This window comes from Numenius arquata, chromosome 8 (genome assembly GCF_964106895.1).
Source record: "Numenius arquata chromosome 8, bNumArq3.hap1.1, whole genome shotgun sequence".
Taxonomy (NCBI): domain Eukaryota; kingdom Metazoa; phylum Chordata; class Aves; order Charadriiformes; family Scolopacidae; genus Numenius; species Numenius arquata.
In genome coordinates, this window is record NC_133583.1 from 54869709 (window position 1) to 54889625 (window position 19917).

General features: G+C 36.1%; 1 protein-coding gene across 1 annotated transcript in view; it reads right to left on the reverse strand.

The window, feature by feature from the left end:
* The window catches only part of FAF1 (Fas associated factor 1), a 170766-nt gene that overhangs the window by 99824 nt on the left and 51025 nt on the right, over window positions 1–19917 (reverse strand). The window contains exon 7 of the mRNA XM_074152657.1: window positions 18593–18698. Coding sequence (XP_074008758.1) covers window positions 18593–18698 — 106 coding nt within the window. The remainder of the gene's footprint in view (window positions 1–18592; window positions 18699–19917) is intronic.

Below are 19917 nucleotides of genomic sequence, written 5' to 3' on the forward strand. Positions count from 1 at the left end.
TTTCCCCCTAAAATTCCAAAAGTTAAAAAAAACCCAACCTACATTATCTTGTACTACTTAAAGGAGTGCACAACTGAGCCTCTTCCAATGAAACAAGAATTTATTCACTGTATCTTCAATGGTGGCCACCTTAGAGAATTGTCCAGCTCAAGCAACACAGAAACCACACACTGCTGAAGCCACAAAGGTGTTCCATAAGGCAAAGGTCAGTATTTCTTGAATATACAACTAAGTGCTGTTTTATTAGTGTTTGACCAAAGCACTACGGAAGCTACCTCTTCTCTAGATTCCAGTCTTTACAAAGCTTACCATTGATATGCTGCAGAACAACAACGGAAAATGTAATCACCACTTAGGAAAAAGCTAATTTGAAGCTGTTTCTGGCCATTTTCACTATTCTACTGTGGAATCTTGTCATCTCACTGAAACAGAAAGATCTAAATAGAGGTTAACTTCATTATTTAAACATAGGTATTATTTTCTCTGCATTTTTCGGTCTTAGCTTGACATGCAAGTCTATAACTATTAAATCAGCAGTGAACACTGTTCCATTTAATGAAAAAATTACTGAAGTTGCAGGTTATTAGAAACTCAGCTACTCATTTCCCCCAAATTACCACCAATTAGAATTAGCAAAGTCCCCATCAGAATTACTTTTTCTCTAAAATAAAACTAGAAACTATGTATTACAAAGCAATACTCACAGATTACAAATATTAAGATCAGAAAAGATCTATTCAGCTCAAATTAACACTTTTCTATAAATCAAAGCAAAATTTACCCTCTCTTTCATTCCTGTTACAGAATTATCACCTCAATAGCCAATAAAAAGAAAGATCTAATGAGGTATTTCAGTATCTCCCAAAGAAATATTTTCAGCTCTGTTTTTCTTTTAAGTGCTTGAAAGGAAAAGAGTAATGAACTGCTCCTGCGCAGTCTTTTTTATTATTGTGTTATAACAACAAGAGGGTTATACCAAGTCTTTATTTTTCATATACTTCAAAATATTTTTTTTAATCTCTCTGCAACAATGGCAAAGAAAATCTCTGACCAGAAAGGACAGTTATTTAATTGCAACAGAGAAGTTCTGCTTCGAGCAGTAACCTTTCTTGCCTCTACTAATGGATAATGGGCTGAGATGACAACAACTTATTGGGTAGCTAAGAGATATCCGAGAGCTCTGCACTTGGATTGAGGAAATAATCCAATATCCCTTGGGAATAAGCTTCTATGGCAGACAAGGATCTAGACTTCTACCTGGTCATTCAGCTATATCTTGGTGAGCGTCCTGGACTAATTCTACCTATCCGGACAAATATCCACTACTGGAGACAAGCAAGCACCCTCTAACCCTGAAAGCATCTACATACATCATGGGGTCCATTGATTTGAGATGGGGAAGATGAATCTGTTGCAGTCTATCAAGAACAAGCCAGAAACCTGAAGAAAGGACTGGGACATGCTGATGGTCATTCACCCGCAGAGAGAGTATGCCCTGGATCTAAAATTGTTTCAAACAGGACAGTGAAATCATAATCCCCTCTTTCATGATCTATGTGAGAACACTTAGAAGCAAATTAATTAGAGGCACATCCAACGGATCAAGAACGTATATAACAGGCAGGCTACAGAGATGTAAGGTCTGGATAGATTCATTAGCACTTCTTTTTGTTGTTTCTGAAACTAAAAGATTAGCCTTGAGTAACCTCAACCTGGAAAGTTTTCAGGATATCCTCCAAGGTCTCCTTGATGTCAGAAATGTTCCAATGTTCATCTGGGAATGTCATCTTTGGGCACTCAGATGAACCAGAAGGGAATGGGACCTTCTGAAAGACCAAATGTGTTCTAAGATAGGAGTCAAGTCTCTGAACATCCCTGTTAATGGGTGACCATCACTGTGATACTGAGGTACATGAGTCTTTTGCAAATACGCTATCAACAGCTGCTGAAGAACGTTCTCTAAAGAGCTTGTAATCTTGCCTGAGCAAGTGAGCTGTCACTTACCCACCAGTCATCAGGAAAGGGAGAGAAAGCCATGTACCCCATCATATGGATGGCATGACTGCTGATAAAAAATTTGGTGAATTTATCTTGTAGCTTTGTGTCTCTAAGTGACACGTGCATGAATAGCAGTCATTACACACTCACAGTCAAAGATAGTTCTTGGGCAAGAAGTGAGCTGTAACATACAGAGAGGAATCTGGGAGGTTAGGAAACACAGATTAACTGACCTCGAATAGAGGAACCTGTGCAGTAACATCAAAACTCTCCACGTGACTGTGAAAATAAAGGCACTCAGACCCTCTGTTTTAAAGGTAAGTATTCTCATCTTGTATTCATTTTAGATATTTGGAATAGTTTCTGTAAAATCCTCTTGCCTTGAAATAAGAGGCCATTATTAAAGCCCGATGGATTAGAAGACCCAGAAAAGGCTTGCCTGCAGATGTCTTGTGAAAACGAATTCCTGAAAAGCAGCAGGAAAAGAGGTTGCAGAGATGGCAGAAAGCCAACGAAAAGCTAAGAGCTGCTGGTAATGGTGTCACAGAGACAGAAGTTTTAAACTGTAATTCCAGACCAGAAGAAATGTGTGTAATCTGTCACCAAAGCTGTGGAGAAAATGGATGGATCAGATTGGAGGGGAATAGGTCACTTCTTTCCAAAATCATCAAACCTGTTTTGAAAGTAGAGATTGAGATACCAGCTATTGAATATAGGTCCATCTGTGGTGGCTGCATCAATGACAATACCCTGAGGACTCAATCTTTATCATGGTTTGCAAGGAAGCCAGAGGAGCAGGAAGCCATTCAAGGGCATCTGCAGTTCATTCTGCTGCAAATCTTTGACCTTGTTGCAGACTCTGAAAGTACAGGATCAATCTATACTTGAAGAAATATCCTCAGTTACTCACTGAAATTAAAAAGATCACTTGCCTTCAGTGGCAAAAAAAGATCCTATTTCTAGACTTTGGTATACAGGTAATGTCAGAAAAACAAGAAGCTTCTGTTCACACGCCCACCTCCCCAAGAGTGATGTTCTAGATCCGATCCTTGGAAATAGGTCCCTAAAAGATTAAAATCTGGGATGGAGATTTTGAGGATATGCTAATGTCACATTATCTTAAAAATACTTATCAACGCACATCAGACGTTAGCCTTGGGAAAGATGTAAATTTAACGTGTAAGAAAGCCCCAATATCATGCAAATGAACAAGCGGAACAGTAGAAGTGACAATCTTACACTTTTGTTTTTCAGTATCTGTCTCTGAATCAGAAGATCTTAAGGCACGTTCACTGCGCAGGGATGGGGAAGGATAGAAAAGCACATTTCAGAATAAAAACTGTGGAAATACTTGCAAATTAAACGCCTCTCTTTACTTTCATCAGAGATTTCCTTTTAAAAAAGAATCAATAAAGCTTCACAAGAGTAAACTGTGTGCGGTTGTTTTTCCTGCATCAACATCAGTGCCAATTAAATTCTGAACCCTAAATCTTTATTGTTTCCTATTAGCTGCTAACCAGAACGAACACTGTGATTTTCTGAGATCCCAGGCTGAGACTTGCTGTAACAGCAGTTAGTAAAAATATTCTTGTTTTGACTTGTCTGCTAAGTAAACTTGACATCGAAGCTACACAGTGGAAAATAAATACATAATACCAAGATGTTAATTTTACAGAAACACTTAACTTTTGTGACCACAATTAACACTTGGGGGGAAAAAAAGCCATTGACAGGTCTGCCTGGCTCCTGCTTCTGCACTGCTGCTCAGGCTCCCTCTCCGAGTGGTGGCTGGGCTCCTGCAGAAGCCAGGCTGCCGCTGACCCCAGGGGCTGCCTTCAAAGCAGCACGTGGGGAGGAAGAGGGGAGCAGGATGACAGGGAGTTAAATACAGCTGTAAAATGACATTGACTCCCAGCTTGGATCCAAAACAGAAGTCTAAGGGCAAACGGCTGCTGAGAACAGCTCATCCTCTCTTCCCTCTCCCACCCTCAAGCCCCGGGGACACCTCTACGAGGAGGGCACCAGGATACTGCCAGTTTTGTGGGAGCAACATCCTACCTTCACAAGCAGACAGGAAGGCAGAATTGGCCCTAAATTTACAATGCTACAAGGTCTTTTTTTTTTTTTTTTATAAAATAACCAGAAGAACAAGCTATCTTAAGGTGCTTTCTGGGAATACAGCTAATTTTATTTTGCATAAACACTGCTTCACATCTCTCACTCCATTCCCTAAGATCACAGAACAACCTTTGGAACACTGCACTCATCCAAACCACCGCAAGCCTCATGATATGGGAGAGTATTTTCACATTTATTCTATAACGGTGACATTTATGATTAATCTGGACAAAGAACTAAAAGAAAAATTACCCAATGAGTCAACATTTTAACAGTGGTAGAACATGGATAGCACATTTATAGAAGTTAGAAGTGTAAACAAGCTTTATTTATGGCGGATATGAACATTAAACTTTCTAGTAATATCTAATTTAACATTACATGTGAATTGCCGAGCAGTTAAAGAACAGAGTACAAAACTGACTTTTTTCCTTATTCTAACTGCATTGGAGGAAGTTAGCCATGGTTCACAAACAGGAGAACTGAAGAATGCAAGGAACTGAGAAAAAGCTTCAAAAAAGGCCTGGAAGCATTTTTTTGGTCTATGAAACCAACCAAAGTCAAAGGACTCCTTTTGGCTGAACAAGAAAGTCATCAAGGAAAGAAATTCACGAGGGGACACTAAATACCCCAAAGAACATGCAACTTTTTTTTTTTTTTTAACTCAGTATTACCATAATAATTTTTGGTTACATAGGTAACCAAATAATAATGTCGGTAATAATTTTTTATTACAAAAATAGAGAGAGACTCTAAAAGGTCCTCAAAATCCAAGTCCATATTTATACAATAGAAGATGCGCCACTTCCAAGGGAAATCTTCAAGCTCATTATACTGGGATGGTAGGAGCACTGAGAGATGGGCCTGCTGACGAGGCTTATTGCATGTTTCACATTTGGCACTACAGAACTTGGTGTTACTTTATTCCTTTACAACTGGTATACAGCTGGTTTTAGTATTGACTGTAGTTTCTACTTGCTTGCATAGTGAAGATGGGACTATTGAAGGAAACCAGTTTTGCTTCTACCAGATGCATGGCAGAAGATGCATGGTACCAGATGCAACACTAAGGGTTTTGTACATACAAGGGGTTTACTATGATTTGTCATGTATTAACTAATATGTTATTAGTTAACTAGTTATTATTTCAAATAATAGGTTGAAATTATTCTTTTTACCTCGCCAAGGACAGGCCTTGCTTTGCTTTAACTTCATTTAATTCCTCCTCTGTTTATGATAAAGTAGAACAAGCTGCCCTTAAAATAAATAAGAATGATCACACAACAGTTCATGTTGGTTTAACTAAATCAGATTAGAAGTACACTTTTATTTTAAAACTATCTAGCGTTTTTGCACAGGGTGGATCTAAGCTGTAAAACGTTATTAAAGCGGTGTCCTATTCTGTAAGTTTTTCTCATCACAACTCAGAAGCATTCATAAAGGTGACAGAGGAGTTTTAAAATGGTCTGAGATTTTGAAGAACAAAATGGCAACCTCAAAAAATGCCAGCCAACTACTGACCAAACCCAACCTGTTTCAAGGATAAAAATGCCTATCAAACCTTAATAACTAAGTAATAAATCCCTTTGAATCAATACATTCGGAACACTAATTCAAGATGATTAAAGAAGAAATAACATTAAGAATTAAAATGCAGAGCACATGGTATGTAAACATCAAACACAAAATATTATTAATTGTTATATACTTCTCATGTATTTGCACTACACACATATTTCAAATGCAAATATTAATTTGGAGAGAAATACCTACTGTATATGCACACACTGAAACAGTTTGCTCAGCTATACTGCATCAGGGGTTATTTGACAAGTTATAGCATCACAAGCTGTTCATTTACATATTCAGCTATTCTGTCTAGTTTTTTCCTGTGAAAATGTTAATAAAACAACTGTTTTACAGATCTGTACTAACAGCTCCTCCTCTGAACCACAAGGATACTCATAGTTATGCAAATTCAGTGTATAAAATATACACCAACAAAAAGACACCAAAAATGTAACCCCACTTTTCTAAAACCTACAAAAGTACGATTTTGTTGAACTATGGAAGTTAATACCAAGAATAACAATTCAGTTGATAAAAAATTTTCTATTTGATATTCATATAATCATCAGTGAAAATTCAGTCTCTGTTTGAAAAGCTAACGTGCAAGCATTGTACTCGGTAATTCCCTCCACACAGGGACAGTTTTCAAGTCTAATTCAACATATTTAGCACTCTGCATTGCAAAAAATAAGTATCGAGAATAATAAAAGTTTCTGATTTACAGTATGGTTTTCTGCATTGTAAAGAGAAAACAGTATTTAGAAAAGTTAAGTCAGATAAACCATCTTGATTTTTTTTAGACAAGCAGCAATAAAGAAATTCTTAAAAGCTTTTTCATTAAGAAGTACAGAAGTCAATAAAAGAGAAGATAAAGAGCAGAAATAAGAAAGCAATGAAAAAGAAAATATGTATGTGGACTAACAGGAAACAGAAGAAAACAAATCATTAAAAAGAAGAGAAAAAGAGAAAAAGACATGGCTTACTAAACAAGCAAAATGACCTACAGAGGAGAAAATATACATAGGTGATTGCCAGATTTTGTAAGTCAAACCTGAATGATCTTAGATCTGACCTATAAACTGACACAAGGCAAAAGACACAAAATGAGAACTGAAATTGGATTTGCAGTGCTCTTCTGATACCGGTGTCTTAAGACGACAGATGCTTATTTCAGACTGCATGCTAAAATTATCCGCTACTTCAAACAGTTTGCATTTATGTTTCAGAAGAAACATTTAATCTCTGAGTTCTATTGTTCTTCACTTCAAACTGATCTTAAGAAAAAAATGGAATAAAACACAATGCTAACGTACTCCTCTAAAGGGAAAACGATACCTTTTTAGGTATTCAAAAGGCTTGTTTTACTGCTCATGTGGATTCTTTGCCTGGCTACTCTGCAGTGAGTTGAAAACACACAGAATGTACACTTTTCACTTAATCTTTCATTTATTTGTTCCCATTCAAGAAGAATTTGATGAGCTCTGCTTACAGAATTATTAAAAAATGACAGTGTTTCTGCTACAATGGAGAAGGTTTCCCAATGGTGTAACATCTGAAAATATGGTTTTGCACCAAAGGACTGATGCAGATCCAGTACATGTAGGATGGAATTGCATTAGTGTTTCCCTTCAAAAATGCACTCCTGACCTTAGGCCTCCCACTTGTCTGATTCACTGTACTTGAGCTCACATTATGGAGCAGTCGCAGAGGATGCAAACCAAATACCATTAGAATCCCACTAAAACAGAAGATGCACAATTTTTAAATTTCAACTACTAAGAACCATTCAATCCACAGGACCAGACTAGAAATGGTCGCTAGTAGAATGCCAGAAACATAAATAGCGTGGATGGTAGACCCTCACCACCACCTAGTTTTGTATTCAGATATCCTATTGCACTGCCCTGGCTCTTAATGTAGACATAGCTGTGAACTACAACTTGGTGTTCCGTGGGAAGATTTAAAGGGGAGAGTAAAGACATCTTCATGGCAATTCAAGCTTCATCTCAGTCTACTACTCTTAGTTTATCAAAAAAGAATCTTTCGTCTCACCCAGACCTCACAGAATGCTATAGAGAATTTCCATACTTTTTTTCATTGGCTTCATGAGACCCAAACTTGAAAGATCAATGTGGACCTGCCTAACTTGGCGGTTTACCTTTTGTATCAGGGAAAGAAATCTTACTTTACTGTTTGGTACCACAAAAATGTATCCTCTTTCACTGTTCTGTTGCTGCTTTTTGTGAACGTCAGAGCTTCTCCATTTCGTTTGTCTTAGTCCTGGGCTAGGCTGCCCTGTGGTCATAGTTCTCAGCTGCAGTCTAGTCTTTTCTCTGCCAGCCCAATGTCAATGCAGAGAATAAAAAAAGAGCCAAGACCTTTTAAGCAGAGTGGGTGAAAGAGACTGTTAGTTATAGGTGAAACTGTCAACACACAAAACATTCCCCAGATTAATCTAAGCACTTCTTGCACTCCACACTTTTGAATTATTCAGGAATAAGTCCTTCTTGTCTTAAAAGAGGAACTTTTTGTGGGTAAGTGCAAACAGGAGCTTATGCAAGACACAGAGGGGAGATGTTGAACTGAAATTCAGCTTAGGGTTACAGAGAAACTAAAACGGGACACAAACAGAGCTCACAATGTTTCTTAAGTAAGAGTTACTGTTTTAGAGCTGTTGAGTTCAGTAAAAGGTAGCCTGTCATCAGAAAATAAATTTGAGAACAATATAAAACCTTTGTCTTTGTGTTTCTCCTGGAAGAAATCACAGAGATATTTGGGGTGCTGCATATTGCCCTGATGCTGTGAAGGTAATTACTGAAATTATGTCAGTTCTTAGGATTCATTATTCCTTTGTCCATTTCCCTTTGTTGGGGTTGGAGTAAGGTATGTACAGCTATACCGTGTGGTACCAGGCAGACAGACTTATTGCCATTTTATAAGCACAAATTTGTAGGAAGAGGCTCATTGTAGAAAAATAGTAAGAGACCCTTGGTCTTTGTACTTCCTGTAAGAAGATTCATAGATTTCATATAGGAAGAGACCTGCTTACGCTGCGCTCACATCCTAGCGTAAGCATTGTACTCAGAAGGTCCTTAGAGCATGCAGGATGAACAGTTCTGCTGACTGCAGGTAACCACAGATTTCATTCAAGTTGACTGGATCTTGTGGCAGTTAACTCTTTTCTGGAGGATTTGATTTTGTCTCCCATTCTTTTTAAGCCTAGTTCACCCCTGTGCCTTTGTGTAGCTACACTTTAAGCAGTTTGTCTCTACCATACCTGGAGAAGATTTAATTTGAGAAACATCTCCAACCTGTTTTCATTTACTTCTCTCATTACTTCTACGTCCCTACAACAGCAGATGCAGTATCAGACAGCTTCTTGTGCCGTGCGTGCTCTGATGCTTCTCCAGTTGAAAACTGGGTGGTTTGATTTATACATACATTAAGAATGGAGTTTTACATTGCAAGCTTATATCATTTCTGCTATCCACCATCATCCCCACATATCTGCCAGCACTACTGCTTTCAAAAAAAGCTAAGAATGAGTTCACTTTGGTCTGCTAATCTAGGCGGGGAAAAATAAAGTAGATTCGAGGCTTGGTACAAACCCAAAAATTGTGATCAAACTATATAGTTAGTAAATTGTTTGTCTAAATCTTTCATGTATGATGAAAGATTATTATCATAATTCATTAGCAAATTACAGACTTTGTAATGCAGGCAGTCACAAATTTGGCTTTGTATCAATCATTTTAGACCAGCTGGGTAGAAATTAACACAACTCTAGGATACATAAAATGAAGTGCTCTTTCATTTTTAATTCACTGGAAACTTTGAAGGGAAGAAATGGAAGCTCTTTCAAAAATGTCAGTTTTCCCTGATTTTTGTAAATCACTCCATTTCACTGCAGAGGTATAGAGGCGCGCGCACACACACACACACACAGAGTAACTGCTCAATCAAAATAAATAAAATATAAAGTATACATAAAAGAAAAAGCAGTGCAGTTTAAAAATCCCTTTCTTTCATTGTTTCTGAGGCAGTCATACACGTCAGTGATCACCAGAACAATTATTAAACAAACACAAAAGCTAATAGCCTGGCTACTCACAAGATACAATATTGTCAAAATTCCTGCTCTGAGCTTTTTCAGTCTGCGGAGATGACCTTGTACAAAAATGCTTGTTTTCATTAGGTCTACTTTGCCTAAGCTACAAGGCCATGTATAGTGACAGCTGCATTTGGGAGCAACTTAAAACAAATTTTATCTTAGTGGCACCTAATCCAGAGACTGGTACAAGCAGCATGGAAAAGTCAGTGTCAAAATTAAACAATGAAGGCTTTTCTAGGAACAGATGCTTTTTGCCTGCAGCTGTAAAAACCTTAAAACAATCCTATACCCCACTGTCTGGTCACGCAACTATCACAAAGCAAGGCATAAATTTTGCCACTTATTGCAAATGTTTGCCAAGAGCTTCTATAACCCTTTTTAAAAACAGTAACAGGGATTTCTTGAGGGTGATTATGAGGCCATTTTATCCTTTAAATGAGTGCAAGGCTTTTTCAATTTATGCCCATGATTCTTGATACGAAAACAAAAGCATAACTTTTCAAGTTCATGTTTTCCACAGACATAGGAACATAACTGAAAAATCATAAGAAAGGGGTTCACTAAAGAGACAGCACACTCTTTCACTAAGACGTTATGGACCAGACAAGCACTATTAATTCACATTTGAAATGGCAAGCGAGTATTTTCTTTGCATAGTAATTACAAAGCGATGTAGTGCAGCACTATCATTACACTGCTACTAAGATACTGTTGACCATTTCGGTGTCGTATCTCCACAATACTACGTTAAATATCCTCATCACCTCAACTCACCAAAAGATTTCCTCTTTCTACTGAATGAAAGCACTAATAAACTTTAAACCGAAATATAAACTCTTGGGGAAAAAACTTCTATAACTCAGTGAATAAAAGTAAATCATCAGTTCCCAATTAAGTGAGCAATTTACAATGTCAAGAATCTAGTTGTGCTCTGTATGAACTGATGGGGTTTTAGATTAGCTTCTGTTGTGTATTTAAAAGTGATAGCACCAACATGATTTACATAAGTACAATATTTTCAAATATTTTCTCACCAAGCAAGCACTCTAAAATTGTGAAGTGTTTCCTTTCTTACTCAAGTTAAAAAAAAAAAAAAAAAAAACTTTTCCAGAACAACAGTTCATTAGCACCTCACTATTTATAAGTATAATTGGGTTGTTTGATGAGAAAACATGAGAGAACACTGTGCCTACTATAATTTGCACAAATACAAATTTCATTGTTTGAAAACAAATCAGCAATTCAACGATTGTTGTTTTTTTTAAAATAAGTGTATATCATGCAATAATAGAAGTGATCATATTATAGCTAACATAGGATAGAAAGGTTAAACCACGCTTTGGCACGCTTTAATTTACAAGCTGTAAATTAATCTTTTTTAATTGCAAAAAATGATAAATATAATTTTTCATTTATGATTCAACTAAGTATAATTTATACAGACAGTACTGCTATGCTATTTAGCTACAGAGTACTGCTTTCCCACTTTAAATAGCACAGGAACAAGGGACATAGCTGTTTAATATGTTCATAAAGCTGCTTAGGTTTTCTTGTCATTTCATGCTAACACCTTTTTAATAGCTAGCATTATGACAGAAGCCTTGCATAAAAATTCTCCACCCCGAAAGTAAAACACAGCAAATATTCAAAATCAGAATAGCAAGCGATGGTTTTAATTGTAGTTTTTAAAAAATTCAGGGTTTTAAATTAGGTCTTGATCCCCAAAATCCTTAGCATCCTTAAATTACACCAGCAAAGCCATTCAATTCAACGTGATTACTTCTAAAATAGGGACAACTCACATGACTGAGCATTTATGGAGCCGAACCCATAACCAAAATTATAACAATGACTCCTCATTACTTTCAAATTCAAATAAATTGATCCTTATCCTTTGAGAGTTTCTCTCAAATCCAGCTATGCTTACGGATGGAGTGTAATAGAGACAGAGAACGAGAGAAAGGAAGAAGGGAGATATAAATATACACACAAAACTACAAGCGCTGACAAATCGAAAGCTAACAGATGTGTGACTTCTAATTAGTTATAATAATCTGTGCTTTGACGCTATTGGAACATGCCTCGCCTTCCCTTGGAAATCAAACAGCTTCCTTTGCAGTTTTAAACTCTCTGGGTGCTTCTAAATTTATTCAAGGAAAAAGCCTTGCTTTCAGCAAATTTTAGATATCTACAGTGATAACTTTATGAAAGGAAAATATTAAATTATAATTATCCTAAACAGACACAGTCTTGTGAAACTAACCCTACATTCATATGAAAATACAAAGCATTGACTATAATGAATTTGATTCATCCTTGGACACAAAGCTTTACCACAGTAAACTCAGTCAACTGTTGCTCTTGCTTTTATATTCATAGTACTTAAATAGCGCACTTTAAAACAAAAAAAACTCCAATTGGCTTTTCATACATCCACCCTCCCCAAAAATAACGCACTTGAAAAACCCAAATGATATGAAAAGGCTTCAAGGCCTCTTTTCTCCTTTTCACAGCACTTTTTTTTTTTATTTCTGTTTGCAGTAATCTGCCTTTCACTTTCTCATTGCTACAGAACAAACGAGGAGGCTCAGCACTTTGAAAAGGGGGCTCAATGTGTAATGGGTCCACTAGAATTAATTTAGTTGCACCAAATCCATTGAGCAGTGAGGTTTTTTTCTCTTCTCAAATCATTTTGAGTCGGACGCAGCCCCCAGCCTTTGTAATTCTAGTAAAGCACTTAAAGTGCACAGTAGGTGTTCATCAGGACCATCTGGTCAAAAGCAAAACAAGCTGCTGATTTTGCCTTTGAATAGAATGAAGCAAGTGTGAATTAGTCTCTTCAATTAGCACTATTACAACCTGTCAAGTGCATATTGTAAAACAGGATTATTACAGTATTGGTCACCAGTGCAATTATTTACTCTCTGCCTTTTCTTGCATATAAAAATGTCCATGTTTACTAGTTTTTGATAACTGAAGATCGTTTCTTTAATGATATGCACGTCCATACCCACCAAAACCAAATTACAGGTTATGAAACATATTCTGTCAGGAATATATTGAGCTTCATAATTAATAGAGAAGTAAAAGAGTGCCCTTTCTTTAGCTCTTACTGCCGTTTCTGTTGCATAAAAAGAAAAAGAATAATGGTTCCATACATTTATCAATACGATCTCTTCAAAACAGATCTTTACAGTCAGATATTAAGATATTTTAAGTGCCTAATAAAGCTATCACTTTTGAACAGGTACATAAAAGCTATTTTCTCTTTATTTCCCAAGGAACTTCTTTCTCATATAATTCCTAACACATGACCATTTACAAAAAGTTTATCAAGGATTTCTTTCAGCAAATAATTTTCAGTTTAGCAATGTGCTGGTTTTCTTTGAAAGAAAGGCAAAAAAAAAAACCAAAAACAATCAACGAATCAAGAAGTTGATTTAGCTTTATAAAAATAGATTTTTCTCTCCTTATTTAAAAAGTCAAAACCTAGCCTGCTGGCCGGTACTCATTTGCCACTGTAGAACACTGAGGCTTTCACAGCGATAGATGTTTAAATTATATATACTGTTGCTATGAATCACTATAAATTTAATATAATTTTGACATGACAGATTTCTTTAAAAAGCAAACAAAATATTCAAATTTCACAAAAATAATGTCTCGAGTACAATCAGTATAGCAAAAACATTTTACTAGCTTCTCTGATACTAAGCAAATAATTGAACAATAGTATAGAATGTTTGTGCATCTCTATTAAATATCAAAAAGTGCTAGTTACTGATTTTTATTAGCATAAGAATAGTTTTCAACGATATTAAAGCAAGATTAAAAAACCTCAAAATAGAACACAACTTCTTCTGAAACTGTCAATGTATATACCAGATTTGGATATGTCCATATTCTGATCTCTGGCAAATGTATTTTATCATAATTACTTAGCTATAACATTAAAAAGAAGAACATTATTTATATACACATTTCATGTCCCCATGCTAATGTCTGACCTTTACTGTGGATGATCTCACCCAACAACAATTGGCTTGAAAATATTTTGAACAGATACCAAAAAATCAGATCTGAAAAAGGTACAAGACCTTCAGCTGGATTATTTTTCTGCATGCTGAAGGCAATTCATCTGCTTAACCATATTTATATATCACGTTTATTTAGGCCTTTTAAGTAAGGTTTCTGCCTGTGTGTTTATAAATGGTGGGTCTGTATCTTGTTTCACATTCATCCACTTATCAAAAAAAAGTTTTAAAAAATTCAGCACAAGGGACTTCAAACTGTCACTAGGGTCTGTCAACACAGAATTTATAGTTTATCTCAGCCCAAGCAGTTGTATGTACAAATAGTTCCTCCTCCTGCCTGGAGTGCTATTGGATACATTGCTTTTCATATTCCACCTTAGCCAGTAAGTCTATAGGGAACAAAGAACAAATATATTACCTATCACAGGTGACAGGGATGCTAAGCAGCAAGCCTCTGATCAGGTTATTGGCTAAAGGAAGGGAATAAAGAGCAGATGCAGCTATGCAGAGGCAGCCAGTATTTAGGGACCCATCTTCTTTGCATTGTTTGCACAGGTTTTATGTTTTACTAGGAATTATAGTGCCCGGTACATGCTTTACCTCATATTCTCAACTGGAATCTCCAGCAGTTACAAAATAAAAATCACCAGTCTACAAAGAGGCCTGAGGTTTCTGCATATTTAACTCCTCCACCCTTTAGCAGCCACAGCTTGTGTACACGGGATACTTCTGTAATCCTGCACGCAGGAATCACAAAAAGGCTTCAAAGTCTATACCAACAGTAAAACAGACAAACGCAAACTCCTTGTTTTTAAGTTACCCAGTTCGTTAAAAATTTTTGATTTTTTTTTTTCGTACGCCACTGACTAAAACAACAAAAAGCGTGAAGCGTGCTATTGTGACAAGAACTCAAATTCAGAAAGTTTTTTTACAAATCAGTTTGTCTGCTCCAGAATGAGAACAGGAACTTGCTTTCCACGAACCATTTAAATAATCTCCCCTTTGAAAAGGGCTGTCCATCTCCATCGAATAATATAACTACAACTTGCAAAAATGAAAAGTAGAAACGTTCGTTTCTGACTGAGAACAAGTTTGTAAGAATTGACAGAAAACAAATTATGTGCAACGTGGCAATGCCTTGTAGTAATTTAGCACAAAGCTTCTCAAATCAAAATTTAAAAATTCTCTCACTCCAATTGCGGATAACCTCTACAAATTATCTTAGCAGAGTAAAGAGCAAGTATTCAGACAGAAAACTCCGTTTAGCCTTGTGAGTATTAGGAGTTCAATTTGTTAGAATTGTCCTTATTTAACCATATAATACATTGGAAATGCATTGAAATGTATTAATTTGCAGTCTCCAAACTGGTACAAAACCTACTAATTTCCACTTTAAAATGCGGATCATGGAAAAAAGTAATCATGATATTTCCCAGAACAGTATCTGCCCAGAATTAATTTAATACTGCAATTTTACAAGAACAAACAGATGTCAGAAACCTGTGACACAGATTAATTTGCAATTTAGGCCAACATGTTATCATTAACTTTCCAAGTTAACAACTCCTCTGCCCCACTTCCAATAAAAATCCAACAGCCAGAATTTTGCACAAATTCAGTTTAATTTTTTATTTCATTTCTGAAGATTCCCTATAGGCTCCTAATCCCACATCAATATAATTGAATGTAACTTATATTTTTTAAGCTGAGAAATTAAATCTTAATGTGTAAACAGTTGAAGATGTAGATAAAGCATATTTAAAAAAAAAAAAAACAAAAAAAAACCACACACCACATTTTCAAGTACCATCCAAAATGCAACTATTGAATTAATACACAAAAAATTGTGGAAGCAAACATGAGCACTACGGCTTCAGGCTTCTCTCAGAGAATCTTTTGCCAGATTGTTTCCCCATTAAACAGCAGGATTTCTTTGAAATACCAATTCATCCATATATCATTTACTATTAAACATGTGTTCTAAACAATTTTAAAAAAATGACAGAGAACTGAAGCAACAGTAGTTTAGTAAAAGTACAGCTCAAAGCTCACTGGATTTTGCATTTAATCCATTGCAAAATATTTATGACAGTTTCGAAAGGGTAGTGGAGTTGGGATTTTAGGTGTGGTGGGATCTTGGGGGTTTTTTTGAGACGCTTGGAAAAAATATCCATTCCTTAAAATTCGTGGCGCTAATAATAACAACAAAATACACAACTATCCCTGGAGAGACAGTTGCACCCAACTGTGGCAAGCAGTAGAACATTTATAGAATTTTAAATATTTCTTTTAATAATTGATGTAGTCATTTTGAATCTTTCTGCATAGGATATACCGTGTGAGTAGATTGCATTAACACTGCTTAAACATTTCAACTTGTCAGTATGGCCAAGTCGATTTCTGAAATATTTGCAGTATTTTCCCATCGAAACAGTAATAAAGGTAGAATAAATATATGCCACTGCTTTATAATCACTGAACATTAATGAATATTTTATGTCTTTTTAAATCTCCCTGTTTAATTTAAAAGGGTGAAATTAAGTCTCCTCCCTGCAATATGCCAATTATCTGTAAATCAAACAATAACTTGGCCATTATACTCCTTTTTGTTAATATACCAGAAGCTAATTTGAAAACACTGAACGGCATTTTTAGGTAATAATTGAATAGTCCTTCCTGCCCTCTTGTGGTTGGAAACTGCAACTCGCATAGAGCTTTTCCACTATTACAAAAATATACCAGAAGGAAAGTGAACTATTAATTTGTTAAAGTGTGAACAAGAAGAGTGAAGAAAAAAAAAAATAAAAAAAAAAATCTAACAGTCCCTCGAGAGGAAAGAGACAAGGGAGAGCAGAGAACGAAAGATATCACCGATTCCTCCAAATTGCACAGACTAACTAGACTCATCAATCATTTGTTACAATGTTCACTCTATGCTAAAAGAAGAAAAAAAATTAAATTAAAAAGTCATTAGGGAGTTAACATACAAAAGAGTGGTTGTTTTCTATAATTAGACAAATGTTCGCCAACCCTTTTACCTCAGCCAAATCCCCAGTGACTCCCACGAGACTTTACACAGACAGAATATTCACCTGTTCAGCATCAGCTGCACATGAAGGTCCCGAGTTCTCTTTTCATTTTAGCCTCTGAGATTGTCTTCGTAATTTTAAACACTATATTGGATGTAATACTTAGATACATGACAGAAAGGCCAAGAAAGGTTTGATGCTCATGCTGACTATGGGGTGGTAGGGGTTTGGGGATTTTTGTTGTTTAAACGGTGAAAATCATAACTGACTCTTAAGTTAAGTTGACCTCATATGTTAATATGTTGACTGTAACCTGCCACTACCAACAAACAGGAAAACTTCAGTGCACGTAAAGGCAGACTAGATTCCCATGCACTGTCACAGCTTTCTGGTTCCTTTAAGCCAGGCAAGACTCACCAGCAAAGTAATAATTGATATAGCATAGATTTAAAAAAAAAAAAAAAAAAAAAAAAAAAAAACCAAACAAAAAACCACCAAACAGACAATAGGCACGTGTTTTCTTTTAGAATCTCACCATTTAAAAATTAAAAACAAATAGTCTGATCATTTATTTCCATAAATATTCAAATAATTTTTAATTGCAAAGAGTGCTTGGCCCCTCAAAAAACAAACTGATGCAACTCTATTTGTTCATTTATATTAAAAAAAAAAAACCAAAAACTTACTATAATTGGTTTAAAAAGGTAAAGTAGAAAGCATACTTTCACTCAGGGGAAAGATTAGATCTTAAAAATAACAGGATTCACAATGAAAACAGATAATGATCACTTTTCATTGTTGTAAGAGATACTGCTCCTATAGCTAGTATTACAGAACTTAAAATAATTTGTTCTACGATGTCAGCATGTGACATGAAAAACTTCAATAAAATCTGTTTAACCCTAAAAGACTGAGAAAAGCGTCAGACCAATAGCAAACATACATTTAATTTGAAAAGCAAACATTTAATCTTAATATTTTGTCATGTGAATTCTGAGGATTCTCATTTGTAGATTGTTTATGATGTTTCCAGAAGTTAGTGGGTTATATGGAAAACAACATCCAAAACATCTGGCATTAGAAACACCATGGAGCATTAGACAAAACCCTTTGGCTTTAGAAAGGAGTTTTTAAAAATATGCAAGGACTGCTTGTTCTGAATTCATAGGGTCCAGAGTCACGGTAGAGATACTTGTTCCTACAGGACTGAATTCTGATGAAGCTCTCTACAATATCACCCCTTGCTGGCCATTGCACAGAATGGCAGTGACGCTCATTACACACAAAACTGTTTGGCTCCCACGGCAGTAAGAACTACAGCGCTACGACAGCAACCAGTAATGGTAGAGGTGCCTACAAAATGGAGATGGAGCTGGTTGAAATGAAGGAAGACAGAGGGAGTTCAAGGGGCTTAAAGATAAAATGTCATTTGAATAACCGCCTTTCCTCATCACTCTTGAGTAACTCAGTAAACACTTTTCTTATGTTTTGCTACTACAATGGAAAAAAAAAAAAAACATCTTTTCTGTGTAATTTAATAGAAAACTTTTTTTTTTGCCCAAGTTCTTTAATCAAATTACAGCAATCTTGATGATCTGGTTGATTAAACCAAAAAAAAAGACTAATAAAATAAAGGAATATCCGTCAAGAAAGACCACGTAAACCTTCTTTAACAGAGCTGGCATTAGCTATAATGAGCTACATTTATTCCTCAGCTGTGAAACAGCACTCACCTCCTGAATGGTACTGCTTCCTGAGAAGTTGAGGTTGTACTCCCGCTGGACTTCTCGATGGGTGACGATCAGCATGAAGTTTTGATTTAATGACTCCTGCAGGGCCCTGAAATGGTTGAAAGAAAAACAAGAAAATCAGGGATAAGCATGTCATAGCTTGTTTTACAGTTAGATGCAAAAACCCCAGGGTACCCTAAACTCTACATGGACAAGTCCAGGCACAACATTATCATCTCTCTTTTCACTCTTAAATGCAAGGAAGCATGCTGAGAATGACCAAAGGCCATTCCTGAACTCCTTCCTTAATAAGGTGGCTGCAGCCTTTAAAGCTCTTCTAAATGTTAAGTATTCTCAAAATCGAGAGTCACATTATCTTCACAAACATCAGGTATGTTTAGCACTCATAATGCCATTAATACCAGGCTTGTAAGCGTATTGATGACCAGACAAAATATCAAGCTACAATGCACATTAAAAATGGATGGTAAGTAGAACAAGGCAACGCATGCTCTCGCTTCTCTTGGGTTACCTGAAGCATAAACCAAACGGAAATTCTTCCGCTTAGTTTCACTCAAAGCACATAAACCCGGCTAATTAGAACTGGAAAACTAACCACAGCAAAATATCTCATGTGGGTATTGAGCGTTTAGAAAAGTTAGTTCTGCTCAAATTGTTTTAAATGTATGTTAAAACATCTTTAATTAAAAAAAAAAATAAATCTTAAAATACAGATTAAACAGGCCAACTATATGTTCACGTTGTCACAAACTTGGCTTTTTGTGATTTTCCTGGTAACAAAGCATCTGGATGTTAAAAAGGCATCCTGTTTGCTTAACTAGGTACAAAATTATGCAGCTATCTACTTTTCAAAACAGAAGGCAGGACTTCTGCTACAGACAAGGCAATTACAGCTGTGCACAATCTTATCTAGGCTACAAAACTGCAGCAACATCGTAACATAGCTTGGATTGCTAAACAATATTTATGCAGATTTGACCTGTTCAGTGGCATATGGAATTAAATTGGGCTTATTCAACTTTTTTTTTTTCTTATCACACACTCTTTAAAGAAATGCCAGACTGGGTTTTTTTCCTTCACATCTTCACTGTTCCATGACACTTCACCATGCCATTCCTCTTAGGAATAAAGGACAAATACTGTATGCAGACGAGCACAGCTGTATCTTAAGATACAAGAAGGCAAGAAAGACTGCAAGATTATTTGAGTCCTGATTTGTTAGTTTTAACTTCTACTGGAATTGCTGAGCAGCAGTTTTGCTGCTCGGATGTAGTGAACCCATGCAATACTCACTGGATGCTTTAGCA